General features: G+C 50.2%; 2 protein-coding genes across 3 annotated transcripts in view; one reads left to right on the forward strand and one right to left on the reverse strand.

The window, feature by feature from the left end:
* Nucleotides 1–417: 417 nt before the first annotated feature.
* KLHL28 (kelch like family member 28) lies at nucleotides 418–13,749 on the reverse strand. Of its 2 annotated transcripts, none has more exons than XM_054068192.1 (5): nucleotides 13,614–13,749; nucleotides 10,181–11,079; nucleotides 8,417–8,860; nucleotides 5,563–5,771; nucleotides 418–4,982 (listed from the first exon to the last, which is right to left on the reverse strand). In XM_054068192.1, exons 2-5 carry the CDS (start codon nucleotides 11,077–11,079, stop codon nucleotides 4,819–4,821), a joined length of 1,716 nt encoding a protein of 571 aa, XP_053924167.1. In that variant the 5' UTR covers nucleotides 13,614–13,749; the 3' UTR covers nucleotides 418–4,818. The 2 variants fall into 2 exon arrangements, with proteins under 2 accessions (XP_053924167.1, XP_053924166.1); XM_054068191.1 differs by having other exon boundaries at nucleotides 13,478–13,690.
* Nucleotides 13,750–14,467: 718 nt separating this feature from the next.
* TOGARAM1 (TOG array regulator of axonemal microtubules 1) overlaps nucleotides 14,468–27,173 on the forward strand; it is a 32,621-nt gene continuing 19,915 nt past the window's right edge. The window contains exons 1-5 of the mRNA XM_054068186.1: nucleotides 14,468–15,736; nucleotides 21,850–22,006; nucleotides 23,367–23,501; nucleotides 25,492–25,788; nucleotides 26,013–26,278. Of these exons, the coding sequence (XP_053924161.1) occupies nucleotides 14,483–15,736; nucleotides 21,850–22,006; nucleotides 23,367–23,501; nucleotides 25,492–25,788; nucleotides 26,013–26,278 (2,109 nt within the window). The 5' untranslated portion in view covers nucleotides 14,468–14,482. The remainder of the gene's footprint in view (nucleotides 15,737–21,849; nucleotides 22,007–23,366; nucleotides 23,502–25,491; nucleotides 25,789–26,012; nucleotides 26,279–27,173) is intronic.

Consider the following 27,173-nt stretch of genomic DNA (forward strand, 5'->3'; position numbering starts at 1 on the left):
TAGCTTTCCATTTCGCTGTCAGAGAGAGGTGCCCGTTCTTAGTTCATGTAAGCCATCACCTGAAGCAAAGACATCAACTTCAAACATGGGGTGAGGAGCTGTCAACCTGGTCTTCCCCAGGAAAGACTGGTTTGTTCAGGAGCTTCCTGGAGCATGGCTCTTCTGCCAAGGAGAGCAGGATTGAGCGGGTACGTATGTCCCTTTGATTGTCACCAATTGCTCACGGAGATGATGGTTATGGCTACAGAGATAGATAGGAAGCAGCAAACCAGGTGCTAAAATCCTCTTCCAGAGGAGCTTCTGTTGCTGATAGGGTAACCGCTCAATAATGTGGTTACCGAGGTCGGGGTCTCTCTGGCAGCTCAGCCCTCACGGGAAGAGCAACCATCCTCCCACTCCAGCCATTACCCGGCAGGGCTGAGGCACTGCCGTGGGAAAGAAGACAACAGCGAGAGCATATTTACATTCACCCCCCAATGAACAGGGTAAAACCAAGCTTTTCCCCAGGTTTATTTACTGAACTGTTTCACATTCAGTGGAACGGCTACAATAGCACTTACAGAGCATCACCACGGAGCAAACACACGGGGCACAGACCGAGGATGCAGGGTGCAGCTATTGTGCTGTCGAACTCAAACGCCGCTTTGTAAACAATAACAAAACCAGAACGCTGCTGCTAAAAAAAGATGTGCACATAAAAACAACCTACGCACACAAAACTACACAGATCACTCTGTACTCCCGCCCCCAGCCAAGTCCGGGTGCAGCTTGCTATTCTATGTACAGTTATTAAATCCTGCTAAAAGTTATCATTATCCTTGGGTTTAAAATACAGCACAGCGCATAAGGCAAAAAAAATAGGAATTATCATCCAGTTCTTTGCTTTTCAGATAAATATCAAGGATTTAAGGCAAGCTTGGACATTTTGCATTGTTTCACACAGTGGATGGGGACTTACAGATGGCAGATTGACAGGAGTGACGCGTTCGCCAAGACACGGTGAATCGCTTGGAACGCATGCTGGACACATTCACCCCTCAAGTAATTCCAACAAGGCTTTCTGGAAGAAAAGCATTCCTGGGAGGAGAGGCTGTTGAGAATCTCACAGATGGGTATCTTAAAAAGAAGGAGAAACTCAGGAACTGTACGTACACTCACACCCATTTAAAGTGCTTTATAGACCATTTTGAGTGATTAAAAAATAGAACTGGATGATAATTTGTGGTTGTATGACATCTTGTTTGAAGGTCCTTAATTGTTAAACGGCAAGACGGATGTCACAATGAGAGTGGTGTTGTTTAAACGCAGGTTTAAACAGACTGTCGAGTCTGATTTTCCTACAACCAAGCACTTCAGGGAACAGGACAGGCAGCCTAACAGCAAATGGAGATCATAGAATCACAGAACGGGTTAGAAGGGACCTCAAAGCCCATCCAGTGCCACCCCCTGCCATGGGCAGGGACACCTCCCACTGGATCAGGAGCTCCAAGTCCCATCCAACCTGGCCTTGAACACCTCCAGGGATGGGGCAGCCACAAATTCCCTGGGCAACTGATTTGAAGGGACAGATCCCTCACTGGAGTTGCTGTTGGATCCGCTCCGACCTGAACAGATCATCTAACAGCAGCACGGTATTTCAGCAGGTGTTATTCCCACTCTTCATACCAAGCCTGCATACAAAAAACTTTGTGCTGCTATGTTCCACTTCAGAATTCCACAGATTTCTTCAGATTTCTATACCCTTCACTGACTGAAATCAGCGCTCAACGACACTTCTGGTCAGAACATCCATACGAGCAAGCTGAACATGAGCCAGCGGTCCCCTGGCAGCCGAGAGGGGCAATCGTGTCCTGGGGTGCATCCAGCATAGCATCACCAGCCAGGCCAGGGAAGGGACTGTCCCGCTCAGCTCCACACTGAGGCTGCCCCATCTCAAGTCTCGGGTGCAGTTCTGGGCACCACAGGGGAAAAAGGATCTAAAGGTACTGGAGAGCGTCCAGAAGAGGGCACGGACTTGGTGAAGGGTCTGGAGGGGAAACCGTATGAGGACAGGCTGAAGCCACTTGGTCTGTTCAGCCTGGAAGAGGCTGAGAGGGCACATCATCACAGTTTACAGCTTCTTCACAAGGGAAGGAGCAGGCGCTGAGCTCTTCTGTCTGGTGCCCAATGATGGGACTTGAGGGAATGGCAGGAAGATGTGCCATAGGAAATTAGGTTGGATTTTAGGGGAAGGTTCTTCCCCTAGAGGGTCGTGGAGCATTGGAACAGCTCCCCAGGGAAGCAACCATGTTGCCGAGCCTGACGGTATTCCAGAAACGTTTGGACAACACCCTCACCCTGTGGTGTGAATGTTGGGGGTGTCCTGTGCAGGGACAGGGGTTGGACTCAATGATCCTTGTGGGTCCCTTCTGACTCGGGTCATTCTGTGATTCTGTGATCTCCACTCAGGTAATCCTACTGCATGTACCAAACCGCAGGGAAAGCCTCTAATAAATAAAAGGCATAAGCTTTTCCTTTAGGGAAGGAATTTTCCTTACTTTAATATCTGTTTGCTAAGCAGCTGTCTCTCTGGTGCACATAGGAAATACAATAATCGACGGCACCTCCACAAGACAGACTGGAAAGCGAACCAGCACATGGGAACCTCCAGCACGAGCGCTCACCCAAACACAATGATGGGGCACAGCCTGGGCACAAGGCCAGACCATCGCCTCTCCTCCCCAAAGCTGCTCCCTCCTTCTCCTGCCCACACACAGCACAGCCAGGTCGCTGCACATGCCCTACCCAGAGTCACCCGAGGCATTACATCAGGCCATTATTGCTGTATATCTGGGTCAAAACCCGCACTGACAATGCTGAAATTGTTAACTTTATATGCTTTTTAAGTCCTATTTAGTTCTACCAAAGCTGAAGAACACGTGCAGGATTTTACCATCTTGTGCAAACACTCATTTATCTAAGAATAACGATTTACGGCAAAGACACGCTCGGCTCCTTGCCTGTTTGAACCCTGCCTGCTAGCGTATGGAAGAACAAAGAATACCGCTGGCTGCCCGGCACTGGTCGGCTTCGCAGGAGCACAGAACAAATCGAGCACACTCACACCCCTCCGCTTCACAGACCTAAAAAGAAATGGCTTTTAAAGCAACTATTTCAAATATTATTGCACCTTCAAAAATAATACTACACGGGCTTGAAAAACAAGGGGAAACTAACATTAATTAACATGTTAAAACAAGAAAAAGGACCTCCAGAGGCAGAAAAGCTCTTCCGTAATAGGCCTGGCAATGCAGGTACAGACATCGAAACAGAAACAAAAGAGAACTGCGATTCCTAGCTAAAATCAGAAGACAAATGAAATTTTTCTAAATTAGCTATAATTCAGATTTATTCAGCCATCTATTTTAAATAATAGTTATAAATAGAAAGCGATGCTGTGGGTTCTCCGCCCCAGTTTTCACTGTGTCTAGGGCTATCGGAAGTTGTCTCTCTGGTTAATCACAGGAACCCACCATCATGCCTCCATCATACAGGACGTGCGTTGGGGTGAGCAGTGACGCCCCCTGCTTCTCATCACTGTGACTCCTGTTAAAGGCAAGAAGAACCCAAGACTCGCTACTTGCTCCCTATCTATTTGTGAGAACAGGAACAACGAACGGAGATCTTCTGGAAAAGAAATAAGGTAACACACAGAGCTCATTCAGTACATGGGGTTATTCCTGACAGTCTCCAGAGGCACGGATGTATCAAGCAGATAAACAAACCCACGACAACAATCAAAACAACCATGCTGTACGCATATCGCACTAAAGTCAGTAACAGCCTTATTGTTGAGTCCTACATTTAGCACCGGTTTTATGTCAGAACACTCTGAGAAAGTAATCATACATTCGTTTAAGAAAAGGGAGTCATACAGAATCTGGACACAAGTGTGTTCGGGAGGAGGACGGGACGGATTTGTGTTTGAGTAGTTATTTTCTATCATGCTACAAATGCTGCTGTGGCACCTTCCGACACACGGCTGCTGTAATTTTCCCTTGTGTTACAGCCGAATACACACAGCAGAGATTAAGTCATTTAACTTAGCACTCATTTATCCACAAAAAAGAAAACATAAGGGAAAATTATAAAGGTGATTTCACTTCATCAGATCCAAAAACTTCATTGAGAGGCAACAAATTTGCCTTGTGAGTTTCTTTCAGCAGTTAGCTACTCGCCATCCCAGCCCTCCTACCAGCAAGCGGGTAACAAGGAGAGCGTACAGGCAACAGACTATGGCGTTTATTATTTACAGACCTTGAGATACAGGAACAAGGCAGCCCTTTAGTTACTGTTCGTAAAAAATATCATGAAGCACTGGCATTCTCTTAACGTGAAGACACAACCAGACAGCTACCAGTGAACTCTCCAGTCACACAACACATTCGCACAGCTCTCGCCCAAGCACAGTAAACTTCATGTCCATAGTAGGCGGGGGGGGGGGGAGTGAAACGCTCTGGAGTGTTGGGGTTGGGCAGACAGTGTTTGCTAACCATATCCCAGGCGCGTACGGCACTCTCTCAAATCCGCGGCCCTTCACAGGATGCTATCTAAAACCAGCTGGGAAGCAGCTTTTCACTCCTGCTACCCACGTCGCTGAAGTAATAAAGGTCGATTACTGGAAGAACACAAAGACTTCCTCCTTTCAATCTCAACTTCACTGCATTCCCCTAGCTTTCCAACTTCAAGAAACGCAGCTTACGGTCTCCACCAGCAGGCTTTACTTGCAAGCAGATGAAGCTCCATCTTTGCATCAGGTCCGTGAAGTCCTGCTGTTCATCAAAGTGCAGTCAAACCAAAATTGCACCGGCAGTACATCATCCCAGCAGAGTCCAGCCAGGAGTCTGAGATGGGATCGTATTTCTGGACAGTGTTCAGATAGGATGACCCCGAATGACCTCCGACAACGTAAAGGTAATTATCAATTACAGCTGCTCCAACACCTGTCAGAAAGACAAAAGAAACTGCCTGATCAGCAAGCGTGGACATGGCATTATTTTTGTTCCTAATCGGAACCACATCCCCTCTTCTGAAGGCTGAATGGACAAATTCTTCCAGTCTCTTCTTCTCTGGGTTCTAAAGCAAGCGTGTTTCAGTGAAGAGTCCCCCTCTGCTCAGGTCTCACACTCCTGCTTCCCCGTACCCACCCTTTCCTACGACACATCAATACTCTTCTGTCTTAGTACACCTTGTCAGGGAGACGGAAGAGAGGATGCATGACTGAACCTCAATGTAAAATGAAATACAATAGAACAGCAATCACAGAATGGCTGAAACTCACTCAAAATCAATGACAAAAGAGAAGGTAGAGTAAAAATACTACCGCATATTATTTTTGTCACAGCTCAGTATTAATAAGCCAGACTGTTATTAAAAAATAGAGAAATAAATATTCCTTCTTTCACAGAGCTCAAGTAATCTTCATTCAACGATTCTGTAGACAAGTCACTGCTATTTTACTGCAGCTCTCGGGCCAAACAGCAACCCATTTCTAAAGGATGTCTGAGTTTTCCATGCCCCTACCTGTTCTGGGTTCCTTCATGGGCCGACACACCGTCCACTGGTTTTGATGCGGGTCGTACCTCTCGATGCTCGACAGGTGAGAGACACCATTGTGTCCCCCTACCACGAAAATGAATCCCAGCATCACCCCGATGCCAAAGTTGATTCGTTTATCAGCCATGGAAGCTACCGTCTCCCACGAGTTCTTACTTGGATCATAACGTTCCACGCTGCAAATACAAACAAAGAACTCATGAGGCTGGGAGTGTAGTGACAGGTGAATTTCACTCCGCAAGACGTTTGTCACAGGTTCAGGTGGTTCTACCAACCGGTTTTATAACGCTGCTAGAAACCCTGTGGCATGGCTGTTTTGTGCTACCCAACAACAGCATGCAGGACACTTAAGCCAGTGTTGTCACCTTCGAAGCATCCATCACATTTCCATGTCCTTAAACAACAAAGCTCACGCAGCCAGAGTTCTCAGAGTGCTGCCAAAAGGCACTTTTCCCATATCCCATCCTGACACTGCAACGCAGCCACCTCTCCGATGTTTGGCCGCTACCTCGGACCTTCAGGTGTTGCATAGAAACAAAGCAAGATTGTTCAAAGCTGGTTTCAGGGCTGGAAGGTCAAGGATGACTGAACCTATTTATAAATAAAACAACTCATGAAAAGCTAAGCACAACACAGATCTGAAGGGTAACACAGCAAAAAAAAAACCAAAACGCCCTGGAGGCTTGCCTGAAAATAACAGGGAGAGAGGAAAAAACATGGAAAGTGTGTTGCTTGGAACAGCACCAAAGAGGCTGCTGATCAAAACACTGAGGATAAAAAGGCCTTGAGGATGAAATGGAAATGAATTATCGGCATTGGTACTTGGTTTGGTTTTATTGGTTTTATTTAAACCCTGGGATGCTACAGATGGTTGGAGCCACTGACACGCTCGTGGCCATTCCCTGTCTCAAATGCAGCTTCACCAGCATGAGGAGCAGAAAAGAGGGCAAGACTCACAAACACCACAGAGTTGGAGGTGCTGAGTCTCACAGCCGTCAGCTTTCTCCTACTGCTGGAGCTCCTATCAAACCACTGACTGTACAGTGGGGCACATTACACACCCCCTGGAGTAATTAATAAATGCAAAATTATTCAATAAAAAGTAAATTACATTTAAAAAGGGAAATAATGAAATATCAGATCCCAATAACTGCACAGGCGCTGCCAGCAATTGCTTCCTGATGGAGGACAAGAAAAGATGTGGCACACAGAGCATGGCTACTGCAGAATGTTAATGCTGTTAAGAGCTTCCCCTTTAGAGATATCAGCTCGATAAAGCCACTTCCTGTGACTCCAGGGATAAGGCTGACATTCACTGGAAGAAGGTTACCAGGTTTGCCTGGCAAAGGCCTGCCTGCACACCCAGCATTCCGCTTTTGGAGAGCAAGGGCTGGATTATCTTCTGAGTTTTACAGTTCGTGCAACTAGGCTACAGTGACACGAGCAGCCCAGAGGTCTCATCATATCTCCTGCTCTACTCCGCTACCACCTCTGCGTTGCCACATTTACCAGGAAAGCCGATGGTTCTGTATGGGACAAAGATGGTGCAGAAGCAAGAGTGACCATGAGGGACAACAGTGCAGCTGAGTTATTCCAGCTCAGATTCCCATGTGAAGAAATCCTGGAGTCAACAGAAAACTTTCAGAGATGGTTTGTCATCAATGTTCAGTATTTCAACTGCTAGTACAGCCAGAATTTAAAATAGAAGAAATTAGAATAAAGTCGCATGAGGTTTTACAGAACCCTGTCACCATCCTACCCAACAGTTCACTATCGCTGCTTTGTGTTCCACTAACTTAAAAATGGATTGCATTTTCCAAATGGGAAAATACTTCACTTTCCTATTTGAAAATGATCCTCCGCTTCACAAACCATTTTATATAGAAGTAAGGACAATTAATGACAAACACAATGTTGCTCTACTTCATGTTAATCAATGCACCCCTTCCTATAATTAATTTTCATTCGTTATTCTGCTATATAGGCTTGTAGTTTTTTAATTTGCTTCCTGGAAGGACATATGGCAGATTTGTCCCTATTCTTGTGAAAAAGGATTACAAATTATTTCTTTGCATAACAAAATCCATACAGCACGATGTGGAACGGAACAACTGAAGAGCATGCTGGTACTGGGAAGTCTCCTTGAGAATGTCAGCTCTGAAGCAAGCTCGCTTTCACCCTGGAGCCAGACCAGTAACCAGCAACCTGGACTCCATCATCATCACTGAGGCTGCTTTAAGATTCCCTGGGAGGTACAGATATATTTTGTGTACGTTAAGCACACGAGAAGTCCCATTTATTTCAAATCTGTGTTGTCAATGTTAAAGTTAACGATGCATCTGAATGTTCTGCAGGCTGGAGGTCCCAGGGTTCCCAAAGCACCGCCACAGCACTAAGCAGCCTCTCCCGAGGGCTCAGCACTGGAGGTGCAGCACCCTGACTTGAACAGGCAGCCTCAGGGCCTGAGCACAGCAGCGCCCACAAGTTAACCAGCTTGGGTGGCTGTGAGGCCAGCTGTCCCACGCCACCTTGCTCAGGGACACCCACCCATGTCTCTGCCCGTGCCATTTTCCCTTCTTAAGGATCTGAGAACCATACAAACAAGCCAGCTCTAAGCTGGAACACACAAAGGTGAGCTAAGATAAAGATCTCCCAGATGAATGATCAGACCAATACGGCAGAACAAGGATTAACGAGCCCCACCGCGGATTGCTAATCTACGTTAGAATCATTTTTAATTGCCTGCTGAACACAAGCCCAACAGTGAGTTTTGCTGGTTTACAGCTTCTGACACCGCACTACGCATCCCGGAATCATGTACCTGTTCATGTGGGCAGGACCGTATCCTCCGATAGCATATATCATCCCGTCCAAGACGGCTGCAGCAAAACAGCTTCTGGTTTTGTTCATCGGGGCCACAGGCTGCCACTCCTTCACTTTAGGGATGTATTTCTCCACAGTCCGCAAATAAGACTGCCCGTCATAGCCTCCCAGGGCATAGAGCTCTCCTGCCAGCACAACCACTCCCAGCGTGCTCCGGCTTTTAAACATCCTTTCCAGAGACGTCCATGTGTTTGTGTCGGGGTCCCAGCACTCCACCGAATTCTCGTGCTTGCGGTAACTGATACCTTGACACACATGGGTGGCGATGCCACCTACCACATAGATCTTCTGGTCCAGGACACATATGCCAAACTCGTAGCGAGGAATGCTAAGAGGTGCCAGGCCTATCCAGGAGTCATTCTGCGGAAAATACATTTCAACACTGGAAGAGAAAAACAAAGATCATGTGAGCAAGCCTAACTTTCTGAAGCTGTGAAACACAAACCAACATCGAGGAACACGGCCTTAAGGTTATTTCATAGGTCCCATCCAATGTTTGCCCAAACGCAAGCTGAAATCCAACGCTGTTGACTATGCCGAAGAGTTACACCCCAGGGCTTCAACAAGGCAGCAACCAAGCAAGGAACCCTGGGATGATGGATTTGGGAAGTACAAACCAGGCAGACTGTGGGGAAGCAGGAGAGCACGGTGGGTAACGTGAAAGCAGACGATGCAGTGGTGATGCCACAGCAGCTGTCAGAGGCAGGCTGCAAGCGGGGCAGGCTAAACACACAAACCAGAGGGATAGGAAGGGTAAACTGGAAAGAAACATCAGAAGAGCCACAGACATGGGAGAGAAAGAAAAGAATGAGAGAGGGGAAAGCCCATGTCCATACACACACATATACAAACATACATTCAGAAAGTACCATTCACAGTTTTAGAGAATCACGGAATCGCTTGATTGGAAAAGATCTTTGAGATCATTAAGTTCAACTATACCTGTCCACTACTAAACCAGATCCCTCCAGCACCTCATCCTTTTAAACCCCTCCAGGGATGGGGACTCCACCCCCTCCCTGGGCAGCCTCTGACACGGCCTGAGAACCCTTTCCATGAAGAAATCTTTCCTGATGTCCAATCTGAACCTGCCCTGGTGCAACGTGAGGCCATTTCCTCTCATCCTGTCGCCTGGCAGATGAGATCAGCACCTATCTTGCTACAATCCCTTTCAGACAGTTGCAGACAGTGATGAGCTCCCCCCACAAATAAAATCACACATTTTACAAGCACTGTGTGATTCAAACAAAATGCCAAAGTAGAACAAACTACTTTGAACAACATGTTTTCAAAATACCGCTTATTTGTATTTCTTTCAACTATACTCAGCTTTAAAACACAGTGGGTTTAGCCGCTTGTGTATAAAACTAAAGAGTTTAGTTAATAAATCACTTAAATGATTTAAAAGAATATCTATTGCACAGGTAATGTGATCTGCTCAAAAACCAGACAAGAAAACGAAGCCACTGCAGAGCCAATGGCCACTGCCATAGAGCCCAGGGGCTGCTGGGATGGAATCAAAAAAGCAGTGCTCATCCTTGCTGGAAAAATTCTGCATACGAGCTCTTCTGAAGGGACACAGCAACTACTGCCACGCCAAACCCACTGTGCAGTGACTGCCCTCATCCTGACCCAGGGCGACAGCAAACACACACAAGCAGAACATCCCTCAAGCACCGCGATCGTTGCTACCATCGCTTACCTTTCCAAACATGCAAACAGTCCAGCTTTTCCACCCACAGCACAGAGAACTTTGGGAGCACAGCGAGGCCGTGTCATCAACATGGTCTGGTGGGACAGTCTGTGCTCAGGCATGAAGTGGTACTTCAGGGCTTCATTCAGCAGGTGTTTACATGTGTGGTCATCACGAATGAGGTGGTTTGCTTCATACAGCCTTGTCAGAAACTTCACGCTCAACAGCGGCAGCCGAACACAGTGCAGCAGCTGGGCCAGGTACTTCTGCCGCTCCTGCACATCATACTTGATCCAGGACTCCAGGGCGTAGAACACTGTTTCCTCTGTCACAACGTTCAAGCAGTCATTAGAAATTATTTCATCCAATTCAGAGTGTGTCAGCTCAAAGAACTCCTCCGTCTGACAAACGTCCTCAAAGTTCTGGCAGATGTATTTGTTGGCAGCCAAGTAGAGGTCATGGCAGCCATAGGTCTCCGCAAAACGAGAGATCCCAATGCAATTGCCAGGGTCGAGCTGGCTTTCCAGAAACGCACAACATTCCTTCACCACCAGCTTGATCTGAAGGAGATTGGCGGCCGGGAGCAGCGACTCAACAGTGTCTTGCGAGATGAGCACTGTTCCTGTGTAGGCGTACTCCACGATGGCCTGCAGGGCCGCCTCCGCGATGCACTGGAACTCCACCTCCGAGTTCTCCTTCTCTGAAAGGTTCCCAGTGAACATGGCTTGGAAGTACGGACTGATGCTGGCAAGCACCACTTTGTGGGCGTGGATCTTGACATCGCCGACTCGAAGGATGATGTCGCAGAGCTCGTGATGCTGGCGCAGGAGGTTCAGGCCTTGGAGGAGCTGCTCGGAATGCAAGTGGGTTAGGTTGGCGAGCATGTAGGCTGGAGACGACTGGTCCATCTGTGACAAACAGCATTTGCAATGCGTTACTCAGGGCTGCATCTCGACAGCTCCATTACTCATGTTAGACATGCCACACAACATTTAAAACACATTTTCCCATTTTTGCTTTTATCTTAATTAGAGTTTATTACTTTCCAATTTATTTTTTCTCTCCTTAGATACTCGTTTTTTTCACGCAAGTTAAACCCAGGACAACCAAACATTTATTAATAGCATGTGCTATATTCATCTCTGACTTAAAAGAACAACGAACTGCCACCTCTTTTCTTTTTGTTTTTTTTTTGTTCTGGAGAAAGACACGTATTATCAAAGCATCAAACACACAATCACAGAATCATTAGACCTGGGGAACACTGGGAGCTGGGCCTGCCTCCACTAACAAGAGGCAGAAGGTGGGAACTGGTGTGGGGCTTCCCAGGGTGAGCAAGACAGCAGGTCCCAGGCGGACACAGAGCCATATCCTCTGGCACCAGGCACTGGGATACCCGCTCCAATTCCAGCATCGGTACAATCCAAATGGTGCTGCCCACCCTTGCCTGCCAGAGCAGCAGCTCTGCAGGTCTTTATTCAGAGTTATTATCCCGTGAGAGGGCGGAGGGTACGAACATGTCAGGATCCCGACCACAAGAAAAAGCAGCTATTGTTCTGCAGAGAACACGGCAGCCACCCCGTTTCTGAAGTGAAAAGGTGGTTTCGTTTTGATTTGCTAAATGACTACGGAGACTTCAAGATCTCACTTCTTTTTATCTTGTTATTAAGAAGTTAATCACTTTTACAGCTCCTTAACTGACATCCAATTTGCAGTGAGCCCACTTACAAAGGGCTTAATCTGGAAGAATAAAATTAGTTGCCAACAATTAAATGCAGAAGATAATAGCACTGACAGAGAAGTGACGGCTTACAGCCAAAGAGAGAATATCTCTTACTAATTAAAAGATAAGTACGCTCATACCTCTCCCACTACAACTCTATACTGGGAAAAAAGATACCTAAAAGTAAGCATTTTAGGCATACGTGCTGAAAGCAAGGTTCCATATAACAAGATTATTACTCCCAAGTAACAAGGGATAGGATGAGAGGAAATGGCCTCAGGTTGTGTCAGGGGAGGCTTAGACTGGGTATTAGGAAAAGTTTCTTTCCTGACAGAGTGGTGAAGCCCTGGCAGAGGCTGCCCAGGGCAGGGGTGGAGTCTCCATCCCTGGAGGGATTCAAAACCAGCATGGATGTGGCACTCAAGGACAGGGTTTAGCAGGCATGGTGGGGATGGCCTGCTGGTTGGACTGGATGAGCTGAGAGGTCTTTTCCTACCTTAATGATCCTATGATTTTATTTTTGCAGCACAAATTATAAAGGGAAAGGAAAAGAAAAAGAGCTGTTTGACAGCTAAAACACTTTTTCTACCTTCTGAGTTTGTGCTGAGTTCATAACGTGAATGTACATTTACGCAGAAATCATAAACCACATGGTAAGAACCCATGGAATGGAAAAGGAATGGTTGCAGCTGGGGACACAAAACCTGTAAGACTGATAAATAACTGCATTTGGGTTGTTCTGTAGAAAGAAACCTTTTTACACCAGCTCAGCAGAGGTGCCTGCTGTTGCACCTCACACACCTCTGCATCACGCTGCTTGCCAACCTCTCAGCACTGCATTTCTTTATTCACTGCGCTCACAGAAGATCAAAGGCCCTGAGCGTTCAGACCCTTCCACAGCCTATGGGTAAAACTTATCCTAGAGAGCAGGGAAGGAGCCAGGGGAAACAGAAAAGTTGAGTGAGACTGTGAATATCTCAGCTTGCTCACTGCGTAACTGCTCTACTGACAAGGGCAGCTTGCACCAAAGCCCAGCCAAGGACACAGGCCCTTCTTTACAGGAGATCCACAGGAACCGCTCCAAGTTCTTTTCCATCTCACGGCTTGGTGGTTCCTCACTGAGGCTGCCAGACAACCAAGGCTAGCGAAGAACTTCACAGAAGGGTTTGGGTTGGAAGGGACCTCAAAGCCCACCCAGTCCCACCCCCTGCCATGGGCAGGAACAACTCCCACTGGATCAGGGGCTCCAAGCCCCATCCAACCTGGCCTGGAACCCCTCCAAGGATGGGGCAGCCCCTACTGCTCTGGGCACCCTGGGCCAGGGTCTCCCCACCCTCGCTTGCCTCACAGCGCCTGCCCTCGGTACTGAGCTAACCCTACCTCACGACAAAAGCCGAACCTGCCTCCGCCGCACCGGGAGCCAGATAACAGAAGTTCTAACAATGCAAACGGCGTGGCCTGAGGACAGGGGCTCTCCCCGACACGGCGCCTGGACCCTGTACTCAGGCACCGGGCAGGGGCGCCCAGAGCCGCTCACCGCGCCCGCGCAGGGGCACCGGGCACTGCCAGCAGGTCCCGCTTACCAGAAGGCCCTGCCGGTGCCGCCGGGCCGCAGCCGCCCCTCCACCTTTCCCGTTCCCTTGGAGCAGCGGCCGCCCCCGCTGGGCCCGAAGCCGCTCCTCGCGCCGAGCAGGGCGGCAGCGGGCCCTCAGCGCTCACCTGCGGGCGGGAGGCGCGACGACGCGCGGCGAGACCCTGCCCGCCCTCAACGCCGCCTCGCAGCCTCCGCTCGCTCCGCTCCGCCGGAACCGCCGCGCACCACTTCCGGCCCGCGCCCAATCGGCGCCCGCGGATCGCCGTGAGCCCCGCCCCTCGGCACTGCGCATGCGCGCCGCGAGCTCACGCCTCTCGCTACCCTCGCCCCCGGGCTGCAGCCAGAGACCACCAGCTCGCAGGCCGCGTGCGTTAAGTCGGCTCGCGCCTTCCCCTCGACCCAGCCCTCTGAACTACGCATGCGCAGAGCGGCCGAACGCCTCCGCGTTCCCTGCTTGACGCATGCGCACACCATGCTTGTGGGTCGTCCCTGTGCGCATGCGTACAGCTCGCTTGCAGAGGGGTCGCGTTGTGCGTGCGCGCCCTCTCGCCCTCTCTGATCGGCACATGCGCAGGGCGGGCTCAAAGGCTCCTGCGCCCGGCCCCTCCCCGCCAGATTCTCTCTCTTGCTCTCGCACCCTCCTCCCTAAGCGGCTCGTGCACCGCGCGCGCTCGCCCCCCTCCGCACCCCATTTCGCGCACGTGCACAGTGCGCTCCCACTTCCCCAGCTTCCCGCTTGGCGCATGCGCGCGCCGGGCTCACACCTTCTCCCCTCCGATTGGTTCAGGCGCAGAGCGCTCTTGCACTTGACCCCGCCCAGCCAGATTCGCGCATGCGCAGGGCGCTCTCGCACCCCCCATTCCTGACCGGCTGAGGCACACTGCTCGCTCGCGCCCCCGCCCCGTCTGGCGCAAGCGCACAGAGCGCTCGCGCTCCCACCCTCCACTCCGATTGGCCGCTGCGCCCTCACGCCGTGCCCCGCCCCTCCCCGCGCATGCGCAGCTGGCGCTGGCGGCCGGCGGCGGGCGATCCGCTCGCGGAGCCGCTCATGGCCGCGGCTCTAGCGGTGCCGCCGCCCGCCCAGGCTATGCAGCCGTCCTCGAGCCGCGGGCGGGCGGCGGCGCTGCCCTGGGGGTGGCGCGGTGGCCTGGCCTGGCAGGAGGATGAAGAGGAGGCGGGTGAGGCGGAGGAGGAGGAGGCCGTGTCCTCCGCGGCGCGGTTCGGGCTGCTGCCAGCCGGGCTGCTCGCCCGCCTGCGGGACCGCGACTACAGGGGCCGCGCGGCGGCCGTGCAGGAGCTGAAACGGGCGGTTGGAGCCGCCAGCCCCGCCGCCGTGCGCTCGCTGCCCGCGCCGAGCCTGCGGGGGCTGCTGGGCCTGCTGCGAGGGCTCCTGCGCGACCGCAACTTCGCGGTGGTGCTGGGGGCGTTGGAGGCCGCGCAGCTGCTCGCGCTGTACCTCGGGCCCCGCGCCCACGCCGTGCTGGGGCCGCTGGTGGCCACCGCCGTCCCGGCCCTGGCTGACGGGAAGGCGGCCGTGCGGCGGGAGGGCGGCCGGCTGCTGCTGCGGGTGATGGAGGCGGCGGGGCCGCGGCAGGTGCTGCAGCTGCTGCTGCAGCCCGAGCTCCTGCGGCGCGGCGGCTCCCGGCTCCGCGAGGAGGCGGTCAACCTCTGCACTGCCGCGCTGCTCACCTACCCCGGCCAGGAGCTCGACCTGCCCGAGCTGGCCTTCGCGCTGGCGCCCGCGCTGGCGGACGGCAAACGCCGCGTCCGGCACGCTGCTATGGAAGCCTTCGCCGTGCTGGGCGCTTCCATGGGCGACACCGGCCCGCTCCTCGAGGCCGTGGCTGCCGTGGAGCGGGAGGAGGACGGGCGGGGCGTCCTGCAGGGCGTCCTGCAGGCCGTGCAGGCCAGGCTGGCCAGGAACAGCTTGCCGAAGCTGGCAGAGGGAGGGCTGGTGGAGTACGCCGTGCCCCTGGCCTGTGGTCCTGGCAGGACCGCCTGTGTGCCGCCGGGAGCCGACACCGACTGGCTGTGGATGGGCAGCAGGACTCGCAGCGCGCACGGCTCCTGCGGCTGTCACGCGAGGGACGGTGCTCTGCAAAGCGCCTGTGCCGACCGGGGAGTGAGTCCCAGAAGAGTCCTGAGCGCGTATAAAGGGAAAAACAAACTGCCTTGGGAGAGCGAGCGTGCCGGAGACAGGGAAGGCGGTGTGGGAGTCCAGATGCCTTTCCCAAAGGCTATGGAGCAGGTATGTGCTTTTACTGTACTTGGGTTCGTTTATTCCGATACATGAGATGAGGCTCTGAGCAATCTGATTGAGTTGAAAACATCCCCGCTTCTGCTGGGGAGTCGCGCTGGGTGGGCTTTAAAGGTCCTACCCAAACAATTCCAAGGTTTCGTGCCCCAAAGCTGGATTTGCAGGTTGTCTGAGGCTTATTAAACATCAGGTGTTCCCGAGGTGTGGTTGATACTACTTGTGTTTTCTGTGCAAGGATCTCTATGGAGATGTGGATCTGGGAAGGCAAAGCCGAGAACTCCTTGTTAGGTTTGATGCTGGTGAGGAACTAGAGAAGGTGTCACATAAAAAGACTTTGGGTTTTAGAGTCGGTTAGTCTTTTCTTGCATCCAGCCCCAGGGACTGGTCACTGCCAATGGCTGTTTGGAGCCTAGGGAATGAGTACTGGCACAGGGAAGCAGCTTCCAAGCTTGTTTGCATTTGAGAGTGTCTGGCTGGTTGCAGTTTCCTAAATGCAGGCGCTGTTGGGAGGGCTGCAGGTCACCTGGTCATCAGTGGGTGAAGGCAGAGCTCCGGAGCGTGGCTGAGCTTTTTACAGTGCACTTCCCTGCCATGAATCCCGAGGGTTCTCCTGTGTCCACAGAGCTCTGGTTCCTTGGTCTGATCAAGCTGGGAAACAGGTGGGTCAGGCTGAGACAGTGGAGCTGATGGACCCAAGGATTGGTCTGCACTGCAGAGGGAAGGGACCTTGGAAACATTATTTGGGTCCCTTTGGCTTTGGTGGTGGCTTTGCTCTGCAATGTCTCTGAGCTTCTCACTACAAGAAAGACATTGAAGCACTGGAGTGCCTGAAGAGAAGGGGAACGGAGCTGGGGAAGGGGCTGGAGAACAAGGGTTATGAGAGGCAGCTGAGGGACCTGGGGCTGTTTAGCCTGGAGAAAAGGAGGCTGAGGGGAGACTTCATCACTGTCTACAACTGCCTGAAAGGAGGTTGTAGTGAGGTGGGTGTTGATCTCTTCTCCAAAGTGACAGGTGGTGGGATGAGAGAAAATGGCCTCAAATTGCACTAGGAAGGTTCAGACTGGATATCAGGAAAGATTTCTTCATGGAAAGGGTTCTCAGGCCCTGGCAGAGGCCTCCCAGGGAGGTGATGGAGTCCCCATCCCTGGAGGGGTTTAAAAGCTGGGCATATGGTTGGACTCAGTCTCAAAGGTGTTTTCCAACCAAGTGATTTGATGATTCTTTACCATCTGTGTGGTCAGGACCCAGATGTGTATCTGTGCACTGTGATATTTCTGTTGTGGGGTTCTGTTTGTTGGCTGTTAACTGTTATTTATCATAACTCGGTCTCCAGTGAGCGAGTTGAAGCGAGCAGATCCCTTTAGAAAATGGCAAGCTGTATGGAACAGACCGCCTCGCTACCACGTTTGCGTAGTCGGAATTTAGTTCTTGGTTGCTTAGTAACTTGTTCCTGTGTTGGATGAGGCCGTCAGCAGTGCTACTTTGTGAGGGCTGGCTCTGCGTGAAGACTCTGACTTAAAATCAACCTGATTTAACACTCTTATGGTGTAAAAGCCATGCAGTCCTGTATGACCGTGTGTGCACGCGAACCGTGTCCTTCGTCGGTGTTGGTATTGCTGTTCTTCAGACTCCAAGACAGATCTGTGTTACCTTGAGCTGTTGAATCAGGCAGCCAAGTTCCCTTGGGCTGCCTACAAAGCAAACAGGGCCTGGGCAACAAGGTAGGTAGGAAATGCCTCTAGAACACGGAGGTTTTTCCTGTTTGAATAAGCTTTTTGGTATTAACTCATGCAGCTGGTGGAAATAACAGTTAATTGCCAGTATTCCCTAGGCGAGTCGGGCTGAGTTCTGCTCTGCTGGCTGTGTCGGTGTTTTTCTGGAGGCTGCGAACAAGCAGCAAGCCAGCACACGCCCCAGCGCCTGGCTGCTGCCTGGGAGGGTGGAAGGGCCTCCGCCGGGGCAGCGTCAGGGTTAGGAGCTGTGGAGATGGGTCTTGGGATGGTTTCTAACCTGTTGTACGTGTGGTTGTGTTTAATAAATTGGGAGAAGTGCCCAAAGTGTTCAATCCTGGAGACAAAGCAATTGAATTATGGTGTTGGTGATTGCTGAAGCAGCCCCATTGCCAGTGGAGGAGGAGTCTGGGCAGTAAGTGGAGTGGAAAGAGCTGTGTGTATGATCAGGGACCCAACTCAGCGTGAGATTAGTGCTTTTCAAGGCTTTATTGAGTCTTGATGGCTACAGCCACGTTTCCTGTAATGGTAGTTTGACATCCTGGTCATAGTCTGGTCCTGCTGTCGTGTCTGTCTGAGTGAACCGTCAACTCTCTGGGGCAGGGGACGTCTTCTCTGCCTTTGTGATTTCTGGTGTGGTATTTGCTGGCTTCTTTTGGTGCTTGTTCTGTTACCTCCATGCCCTGAAGGTGCTGCTACCCCACGGCAGGTTAGTACCTTCAGTACCAGTGGGTGAACGGCGTTTTCAGTTAAGGATGCTGGGATGTATAAACTTGGACAGTGTTCCTGTGCCTGAAGACATCCCTGCTTGACTGAAGGGGATGGCCATGAGATAAAGCTCTTTTCCCTGGGGCACTTAGCAATCAGCGTGAGGGGGAGAAGGAAAGTTCACGCTGTGTCCCTTCCTGGGTGTTCTCAGTGAGGTATCAGACGTCAAATTGGGGCAGTGGACTTGTTCATAGGAATGTAAGGAATTAATTAGTAATTCAGACATTCCTTTGAATGGGGATTTGCTTAAAAATTAACTTCTGTGGCTGAAAGGATGCATGACATTGGCTTAATGTTTAAAGTGGTGCTTCTGCTGGTATTTTGAGGTCATGTTACACAGTGCTGTCCAAGGCCGCGTCTAGACTTTCCTATCAGATAAGATGCAAAGTGAAACCTGTGTAAGTTAATGTGTACTAAAAATGTAGCGTAGATAAAACACACTGCCCTCGGGAGTTTGTGTAACAGCAGCGGCTGTCGGTAAACTGGGTTCTTGTTGGGTTTGTCTGGGACTGTGGTTATCTTCAGCCTTACAAACCCTTTGTGAGGAGCTTTGGAGTTGGCGATACTGGAACTGCCGCCACCTTGACTTCCAGAGCATAAGAATGTTCTCCCAGTAGTGATGACAGAGGTAGCTGCAGTGGACAGCTGCGGGGCTATTCTTGGGAAGCTGGGGCCTCCAGCTGGCTCTTGGAACCAGAGAGGGCCGTCAACAGCCCAGAAGTGTTGAGTGCAGCGGGAGTCCTTTGTCACCTGTGGAGTCACCCTGCCCCGATGATGCGGCTGGCTTGGGATAACTCAGGCAGACACGGAGTTTTGCTGGAAGGGAGCTGGCACAGTGACACAGCTCGGCAGCGTTTTGCCGTAGGGTGTGCTTAGAGTGGGGAGCTCCTGGGGCACACACACTCACCTTAGAGAAGCCATGAAATAAAATGTTTGTACCAGGCTTTTACACTGACCAGTTTTCCATTTGGAAGCACATCCTTACAGGAGCCTCATAATGGCATCTGAGAAATGCTCTGTTTGCTGGAGATGGGAAATATTGGCAGCACAAGGTGGTAATGAAGTGAATAGCCTGTGAATATTTCCCATTCTCCTTCAGAGAGATCCCCCTCACTTCTCATCCTGCGCTGGCAGAGCCAGGCTCCCTGTGTTCACTTTGCTGCCTGTTGATCCGTTGGATAAAGTTGCCCGAAGTTGCTGAAAGGAGTGTTCTCTTTCTGGACACGCTGTCTGCTCCCACTCCTTGGACTTAGCCTCAGAACATGTAAACCATTCCAGTGTGAACCAAAGCAGATCCTATTCTGAAATACATGTTTATGTTGTTTTCTTTAGGAATTGGCATGAGCTACTGCCTGCTGTTTGGGTGCTGATGTTAAGTAGCAGAGGTGTTCAGGGCCAGGTTGGATGGGCCTCGGGCAGCCTGAGTTAGTGGGATGTCCCTGCCCATGGCAGGGGGTTGGAACTGGATGATCTTTAAGGTCCCTTCCAACACAAACTGTTCTATGAGTCTATGAACTTGGCCCGCTGTGCCCAAACCTGTGGTGTTTCCAGTGGTTTCCCAGGTTCTGCTGTGCTTGAGAGGTCACACGAATGAGTTTAAGAATATGGCAGTAGCAATCTCGTGTTCCCTTTGTAATTCTAATCATCTGTAGCTTCTGTTTGAACAAATGTCAAAACAAAACGGTTCTCTGCGTTTGGGGTACAAAATCGCTTTCTAAATGTCTCCTGCAGTCCTTGCTGGCTCCTCTGACCTGCTGAGAGCACAAGGAGAGTGCTGGTTGCCACCAGACCAACTACTGGTGTGCTTGGGAGGTCCTCACTAATCTTTTGGTAGATAAACTATCCCGTGTTTCCCTGGAAGATGGAGCATGCTGTCTGTAAAACATCCCATGCCTCTGATTATTGTGGAGGGAGCTCGGGTTTCTCTCCTGCGGAGCGCGCGCAGCGTGGATGGCTGTTCCTGCTGGAAGCAGCACCCTTTGGCAGGGGGGAGCGGGAGCATCTGGGCATTTCACTGACGTTTTAAGCCATGTTACATGAACTACAGGCAATTTCTGTAGCTGCTCCCTTTACAAACTCTCCTGATAACCAGAGAACTGAATCACTGGGCTTTGTGAAGACCTGAGTGAGTGCTCAAATGATCTCTGAAATGAGCTGTATGAAACAGGTACTGTTTCTCACAGCGATAGCCAGGGTTGAAGTGACACAGGCTGACCTGTCTGTGCGATAGAACTGTGCTTTCATTGCCTGTTGAGGTGTTGGTCCCTGGGGTGTGAGCTGTGGGTTTTGTAGAAGCTGGGAGGCTGCTTTGGGGAGACAGCATGATGCACTTGGGCTATTGCTGATCTCTCCCATGCAAGTGTGTGGTTAACAGCTGCTGGGCATTTGGTGAAGAGGACCTTTGGTCTTGCCCAGTGCTGTGGCTTGGATGTGTTTGTCAAGGATGGGTCACTCACTGCGGCTGTGCTTCCATAACCAGGTCAACATTTCTTATGGTAGGTGGATTCATACATTTCTCAACATCTAATTGGGAATTTAAATGAACCTGAAACCTTTTAGAAATCCCTGGGCCAGGATTTGTCATCTGCCTCAATGAAAATCAGGCAGCTTGAGGTTTGCCTATGCTTAGCAACTTTATAATTGCCGTGATTATAATTTGCATACCAGAAAGCAGGCAGGTTTTATCCTGTCGCTGGGTTTGGAGCACCTGAGCAAAGCTGTACAGTCTCATCAGCGTTGTGCAATTTGCTTCTTCTGCACATATGGTTTTGTTGGTGTGGAAAAATAAGATGTAGGACAAGTAACACATTTATTTATGGACTGAAAGATTGAAAACAATGTTTTCTAGCTGGCAGATCACAGAAACAGGAATGCCGAGTTCTCGTCTCTTTTTATCCTGACATGCAATGACCTGGAACAAACCACTTCCCCATTGGGCCACTGTTTTCTCTGATTTGTGAAGTAAAGCTGGCATCACTCAGGGTACCTGGGTTGGGCAGAGCCTGCACCACGGCTTTGGCCTCTGCTTCTCCTTGTTGGTGTTAAAACCTTCTCTGCTTCCTGCTCTCTTCCTTTGTTGAGCTTTCTTTGTGGATGTACACGTGATGAATGTGTTTGTTTCTGTGGGTGCAAGGCAGGGACCGTGTATGCACTCTCTTACTTTTTGTTGTCTTAAGTGATAGGGAAGAAGGTTGGATTGGACTCTGAGCAACTTGACCGTCTGGGAGATGTCCCTGGTCGCTGCAGGGGGTTGGGCTGGTTGGGCTTAAGGATCCTTTCCAACCCAAACCATTCTGTGATTCTACGATTCTGTTGCAAACCTTTATTTAATGTCAACGCTGTCTTCCTAAACATATCAACAGTGGTTTGAGTGGCTTTACTGTAGAGACAGACAAGTCTCTACAGACCCCAGACAGACACATCAGGGCTGTGGTAGGATCTGGAGGGCAACGTTACACTTGGACTCAATGATCTTAAAAGTCTTTTCCAAACTAAATGTTTCTGTGATTCCATGATTCTTTCACGCAAGTAGTTCTATTAGTACAGAAAGGTTTATGCTTTCATTTCAAACTCATGAATTTCTCTTTACTTGCTTTTTCCCTACAGCTTTCCACATCCAACGATTTTTTCCATTCTCCAAAGTTAAGGCCATCCCAAGGAGTACCAGCCAGCGATGAGTTATTTTTTGGTCAAAAAAGAGCTTCAAGGAATCTATTTCAGAATAGCGTAGATTTTAACTCTGAGTGTTCTTCAGTTTGTGTTGGTGAGTATGGTCAGAGAAAGGTGTCTGACCTGCTGTGTGCAAAACTGATTTACAAGAGCCTGAGCGTAGATTTGTAGCTTCATGAGCATGGTTTATCATTTCTTGATTATTTGTTTTGTTATTTGTTTTCGTTTACCACAAATAATTGAGCGCTGGGCACAGGGCTATGCCTCCAGCTGGAGGGAGTGGCAGCGGTTCCATCCCAGCTCCTGAAGGAGTGTATCCCACCACAGATCGTAGGCCACCATTCGCCAGTCCTGCTGGCACAGTTTTAGGCAGATCAAGAAGTGTTTCTAGGTCAGACAGCAAGACCAAAAGGAAATGGTGTGGTTTATGTGAACAGATGTGGGCTCGGGATACCCCTGAAATACAGAGCTTCCTGGTGCCCGTGTAGGATTAGCAAGAAATCCCATGAAGGGCAGCAGCAGGGAAATTCAGCCAACGTTCTTTCACTCTGAAATACAAAATAAATTACAGATAAAGCAGTAGTTCAGGAGGAGACATGGAATTTTGCTGAGTTTTGAGCAGGTGTACGGTATTGGCTGAAATAGTGGTTGCCACCATAATGGGTGTGCTGCCAAGGGTTAGCAATAGTGAATGAAATGCTGTTGTGAATGCGTTCTGGGAAGGCAGTGTTTGTGTGTGATGGGCTGTTCAGGAGAGCAGAGCAGGGCCAGTCTGTTCTCGCTCTGCCCGTTTCTCTTTCTACTGTATTGTGTGTCACCAGCCGGGGTACAAAGCTGTCTAACGAGAGAGCTTTAAAGAGTTTTAAAATTGGAAACCAGCGTGGGATTACAAACCAGGTGTGTGGAGGATTGTAGGTACAGCGCCACGCTTAATTTACGCTAGAATGTAGAGTATTTGTGTTTTAATAGCCAAAAGGCATATCAAAGAGCGGGCAAGACCAGACCTGCGCTGTGCTCTCCTCTTGGCAGTAGGCGATGTTCTCGGCTTTGTCCGAGGAGCACCAACGTGTGTGGCATGCAAAGCTGCCACACTGCTCCGCTGGGAGAGACAGCACTAAAGAAACTCGCTGCTTTTGAGGATTTTAAGGTGTTGGCTCCCCATTATTGCCATATATTCAGAGAGGGGATTGTTCTGGGTTTTTCTTTTGCCCCCCTACAATTCTCAGTTGGAAAAGCACCCTGGAAGAGCAGCCAGACGGTTTTCCACTTTGTGCCTGTGAACTGTGTTAAGATGTTGCTTAGGAACTCGTGAATCAAATACTTTCAAAGTAGTTATGTTTTATGCTGAAAGTGAGACAGAGACTCAGTTCACCACAAAATACTATTGTATATTTTTCACTGAGTGCCATTCCTGTTAAGGATTTATCTGGTTATTTGTGTTTTTCTTTTGGAAGGTGCTATGGGCTCTCATCAGCCCCAGATTTCAGGGAAATGTGGAATGCTTGGATATGCACAGACCCGCGGGAAGAGCGGCAGCGTGGGTTCCGATTTACAATTGTTGGGATTAAATAGCTCTCAGCAGTACAAAGGTACGTGGATTCAAACTGTACTGTGAGTGAGTGCACGTTACATTGGAAGTGGGTCTCTGCTTTGGTCCTGCCTTAAGAAATAAAAACTGTTATTAAGCCATTGTTCAGTTCCTGTTCAGGGGCATTTGTGCCTCCGCCTGTGCAAGGCTTTCATCTGCCGTTATTGGTTTGTAGCCCACGCCTTTGGATTCTGGGTGCACCAGGACGCTGTATGAAAAGTGGTGCTGGAACAGTCTGGACTCTTGGAAAAATGGACTTTGAGAGGTCTGTTCAGGGTGTGGGGTGGATGGGTCCGGCCTGCTCAGGAGCACAGGCCAGCCCGGAGCTTTTCCCTTCCCTGAGCAGTGACCCATCCTGCTTTGGGTCCCTCTGAGGTGTGGAGGGCAGGGAGGTGTCCTGGGAGGAGACAGGGGCTCCTTCCTGCTGGGCACGTGGCCAGGTGGGCTGCAGGGACACTGCGTGGGGGCGTGGAAAGCTTTTAATTCTCAGATCCTTGCTTTAATTTGTGGTGGTCTCCATACAGACCCAGGGCCATGCCATGTCAGGCAGCTTTTACTGCTGGCTTCAAAAATGAGGCCAGGGCTTGGATTGAGTCCACCTTAACCCCCGAGCCGAGATAAGTCATGACCTGTAACGCATAGAAACTTGTCTGTTCATCAGCAGTAACGGTAACAAAAATGCCAGATGAACACTTAGCAAAGGAATAAACCCACTGTCTGGAGGAGCAGATGGCAGCGATACCCTGTCTGTGGGCAGTGCTGCGTCGAGAGGTCCAGGTGTGTGAGAGAAAGCTGGCAGCCACCTTGGAAGATGCATGGGAGCTTTGTGGACTTCTAGCTGCTGTTGGTCTCTAGATAAAGGGTTTTTCTTGTGGCTGTGGGAAGAAAGGAGATGTTTCCTCTTTGGTTTTTGCCTCCTAACTCCACAGTCAGCGATCTCTTCGCTTCAGCCTTTGGAAGGCCGTCGGGTGCTTTGCCCATGCTTGCTGATTTGTTTATCTGCAAACAGTTTCTGTGTCAGGTACTGTTGTTAGCTGAGCCTTTCTTCGCAGTACAACCCACACCTGACTTGGTTGTCTCAGTTTTGCTGCCCCGGGATAACCGGGGAGCGCTGGGATGCTGGCAGCCTTGGGAAGCAGCAGGAGCAGAAGATGGAGCTCTTGGAGTGATCTGATTTGTGAAGGGACTTTTTAGACTATAAATAAAGATACAATTGAAAAATTTCTTTGGAGTGTCACAGATGAGCAGTTAGTTCTCTGAGCCTGACTCGTGTTGTCACTTGAGCACTCTTGCTCCTGGGCTGTGCTTTCCTACTCTCCCAGTTGTGCCAGTGGAATTCATTGGGGCTGCTCTCTCGGTGAGGTGGCCTGATGTGCAGTGATCCTTCCAGGCACTGCCAGGAACTCTGATCAAATTTGTCTTCCTCTTCACTCACGTGGTGGAAAGCTTGAATGCACACAGGGAATGTGCAGCTGCTTTTCATTCCAATCCTGCCCTCACCTCTCCATTTCTGACCTCCGGGTTTCTGGGAAGAAATAATGTGTGGATTTGGTTTTATTTTTATATTTTTTTAAAGGAAGTAGACTTTATAACACTTGTGCTTTATTTGTACTCATATCCCTGAGTTTTGAGAGTGAGGTTTGCAAATCTTATGCTGTGAAGGCTTGGGATATGTGGCAGCAAGCAACGGAACCGTGTTCAATCTGCGTGTGCTCTTCAATTTCTGGAATATAGCTCTTCAGAACATGGCTGTGAAGCAATTTAGGCTTAAACTTATTTGACCAAATGCAGAAAAAGGAAACTGATGTTATGAGGGACAATGCAGTTCAAGATGAAGGCAGCTGATTTGTCTCTGCTTGGGTAAAACACTGACTATCAGTTTTGGCTGTCTAGAGGGTGTGTTGTTTCACTGTAAGAAATTTTGCTGCTCACGTTAAGAGCTGTCAGACGGGCTCATCCTCACAAATGCTGTTCTCTCTCTCTTTGCTCAGTTTGTGCCAGCCTAAACTTTCCCAGCAAGATCCAGAGGGGTTTTTTCAATCAGGCAGAGCATCCAATGTCCTTCCAAGGTTCTAACCCAAGCCAGGGCGCCTTCATCCTGCCGTCGTACCCCCTGTCCTCCCCCAGGAACAGCCCAAAGCACGGCTCCTCACCAGCAGACTCCCCAAGGAAGGCACAAGAGGACGCCCCGAGCTTCTCGAGCTCCTGGCCTCTGAAGAGCTTCGGAGGGCTGCCCAAGGCCAGCTCCCAGCCACAGCTGCTCAGCCCGCAGCTGGGAGACAATGCAGGTAGGGAAGCTCTCCGTGTAATGAACATAAATTTGGGGTTTGCCTTCTGAAGAACTTCAAGCTGTAGTCGGAAAATGTCCTTGAAATGTCTTCATAGCAGTATGTGCTCATTGTACAAGGAGCTTTCTGGTGTGACACGGAAACAGGACCTGAGGATTATCCTGGTGAGCGCTGTGATCCTGCGCTCCCTCCCAAGCACTGACATCTGCTTGTGTGTTCTTCAGGGGCTGTTCTGCAGGACAAATGCTTCCCGCTGCAGCTGAAGCCCACTGTGGTGAGACGCCCATCCTCGCGCCGTGGCCTGAATGGGACCAGACCAGTCCCTCCCATTCCCCGCCTGGCCAGCCCGCTGCCCGACAGGATCGAGTTAAACCTGACCAAGGGGAGGAGTGAGGAGTGCGAGGAGAACTGGCTGTGGGAAGCGGGGAGGAAGCTTGCAGCTGATTTCTCGGAGCTAAAGGTGGATGACGAGGAAGTGGACCAAGAAGAGGTTGGTTTTGATACGACAAAAGGTGCTTTTAATGGTTGTTTTATTGTAAGCTTTTTTTCCCTAAATAAGAGCCTGAAAATAACGTTTCTGACTTATCTTTTGTGACGCTGCCATCAGTGCAGCAGGTGTCGGTGAGATGCTGTTAGGTGTACGATGGAAGCTCAGTAAAGCAATAAATACGAATGTTGAAGCCCACTTCTCATGTTTGTTCCAGACATCTGAATATTCCTTGTTTCTCAGAGCCAAAGCCATAATGCTTTCAGTTTTCCTAGTACTGAGGCAGAAGTGCAGGCCTTGTACAGCATCTGGTCTCACTAGCTTGACTTCGTTTTAAATTTTGTTCCAGATTTAAGTAATGATCATGGAGCGACAGAATGGTTTGGATTAGAAGGGACCTTAAAGCCCATCCAGTTCCACCCCCTGCCATGGGCAGGGACACTTCCCACTGGATCAGGAGGCTCAAAGCCCCATCCAGTGCTCTTGTTTGTTATAGCAAAGGGCCCGAAATCACGAATCACTTTTTGGTTAATGGCTCGTTTGACTCAGCCCTGGAGTTTCCTGGGGCTCGTGGGTTTGCTGAGGCAGGCTGTCACTGTACCCTCACAGCGCATCCCTGCTCTCAGAGTTCAGTCATCTTTTGTGGAGTAAAGTGAGAAGAACCGATATGAAGCTGGGTGACTGTGGTGTCACCTGCATCTGCTTGATGTGACACAGGCATGAGGCCTGGCTGTTAAGTGTCCCTCCTGTGTTAGGAAATTCACGGGTGATAATCTGGGCCAGTTATGTGTGTTCAGTGGCTGGTGTTTGAGTGTGCCACTCAACCTGTGACTCGGAGAATACTGGAAGTATTTAATATGTTTAAAAATACACCCCACGTGTTGAACAGCCTTATTCT

This window comes from Cuculus canorus, chromosome 5, assembly GCF_017976375.1.
Source record: "Cuculus canorus isolate bCucCan1 chromosome 5, bCucCan1.pri, whole genome shotgun sequence".
Lineage (NCBI taxonomy): Eukaryota > Metazoa > Chordata > Aves > Cuculiformes > Cuculidae > Cuculus > Cuculus canorus.

Bases quoted from the DNA above. Each gene is read 5' to 3' on its own strand.
- KLHL28 (XM_054068192.1), bottom strand. From the start codon at position 11,079: ATGGACCAGTCGTCTCCAGCCTACATGCTCGCCAACCTAACCCACTTG. The intron at 5,772-8,416 runs GTACATGATTCC...TTGTATTTGCAG, and splicing joins GGTCCTGCCCACATGAACAG to CGTGGAACGTTATGATCCAA. The intron at 4,983-5,562 runs GTAGGGGCATGG...TCTTTCTGACAG, and splicing joins CATGAAGGAACCCAGAACAG to GTGTTGGAGCAGCTGTAATT.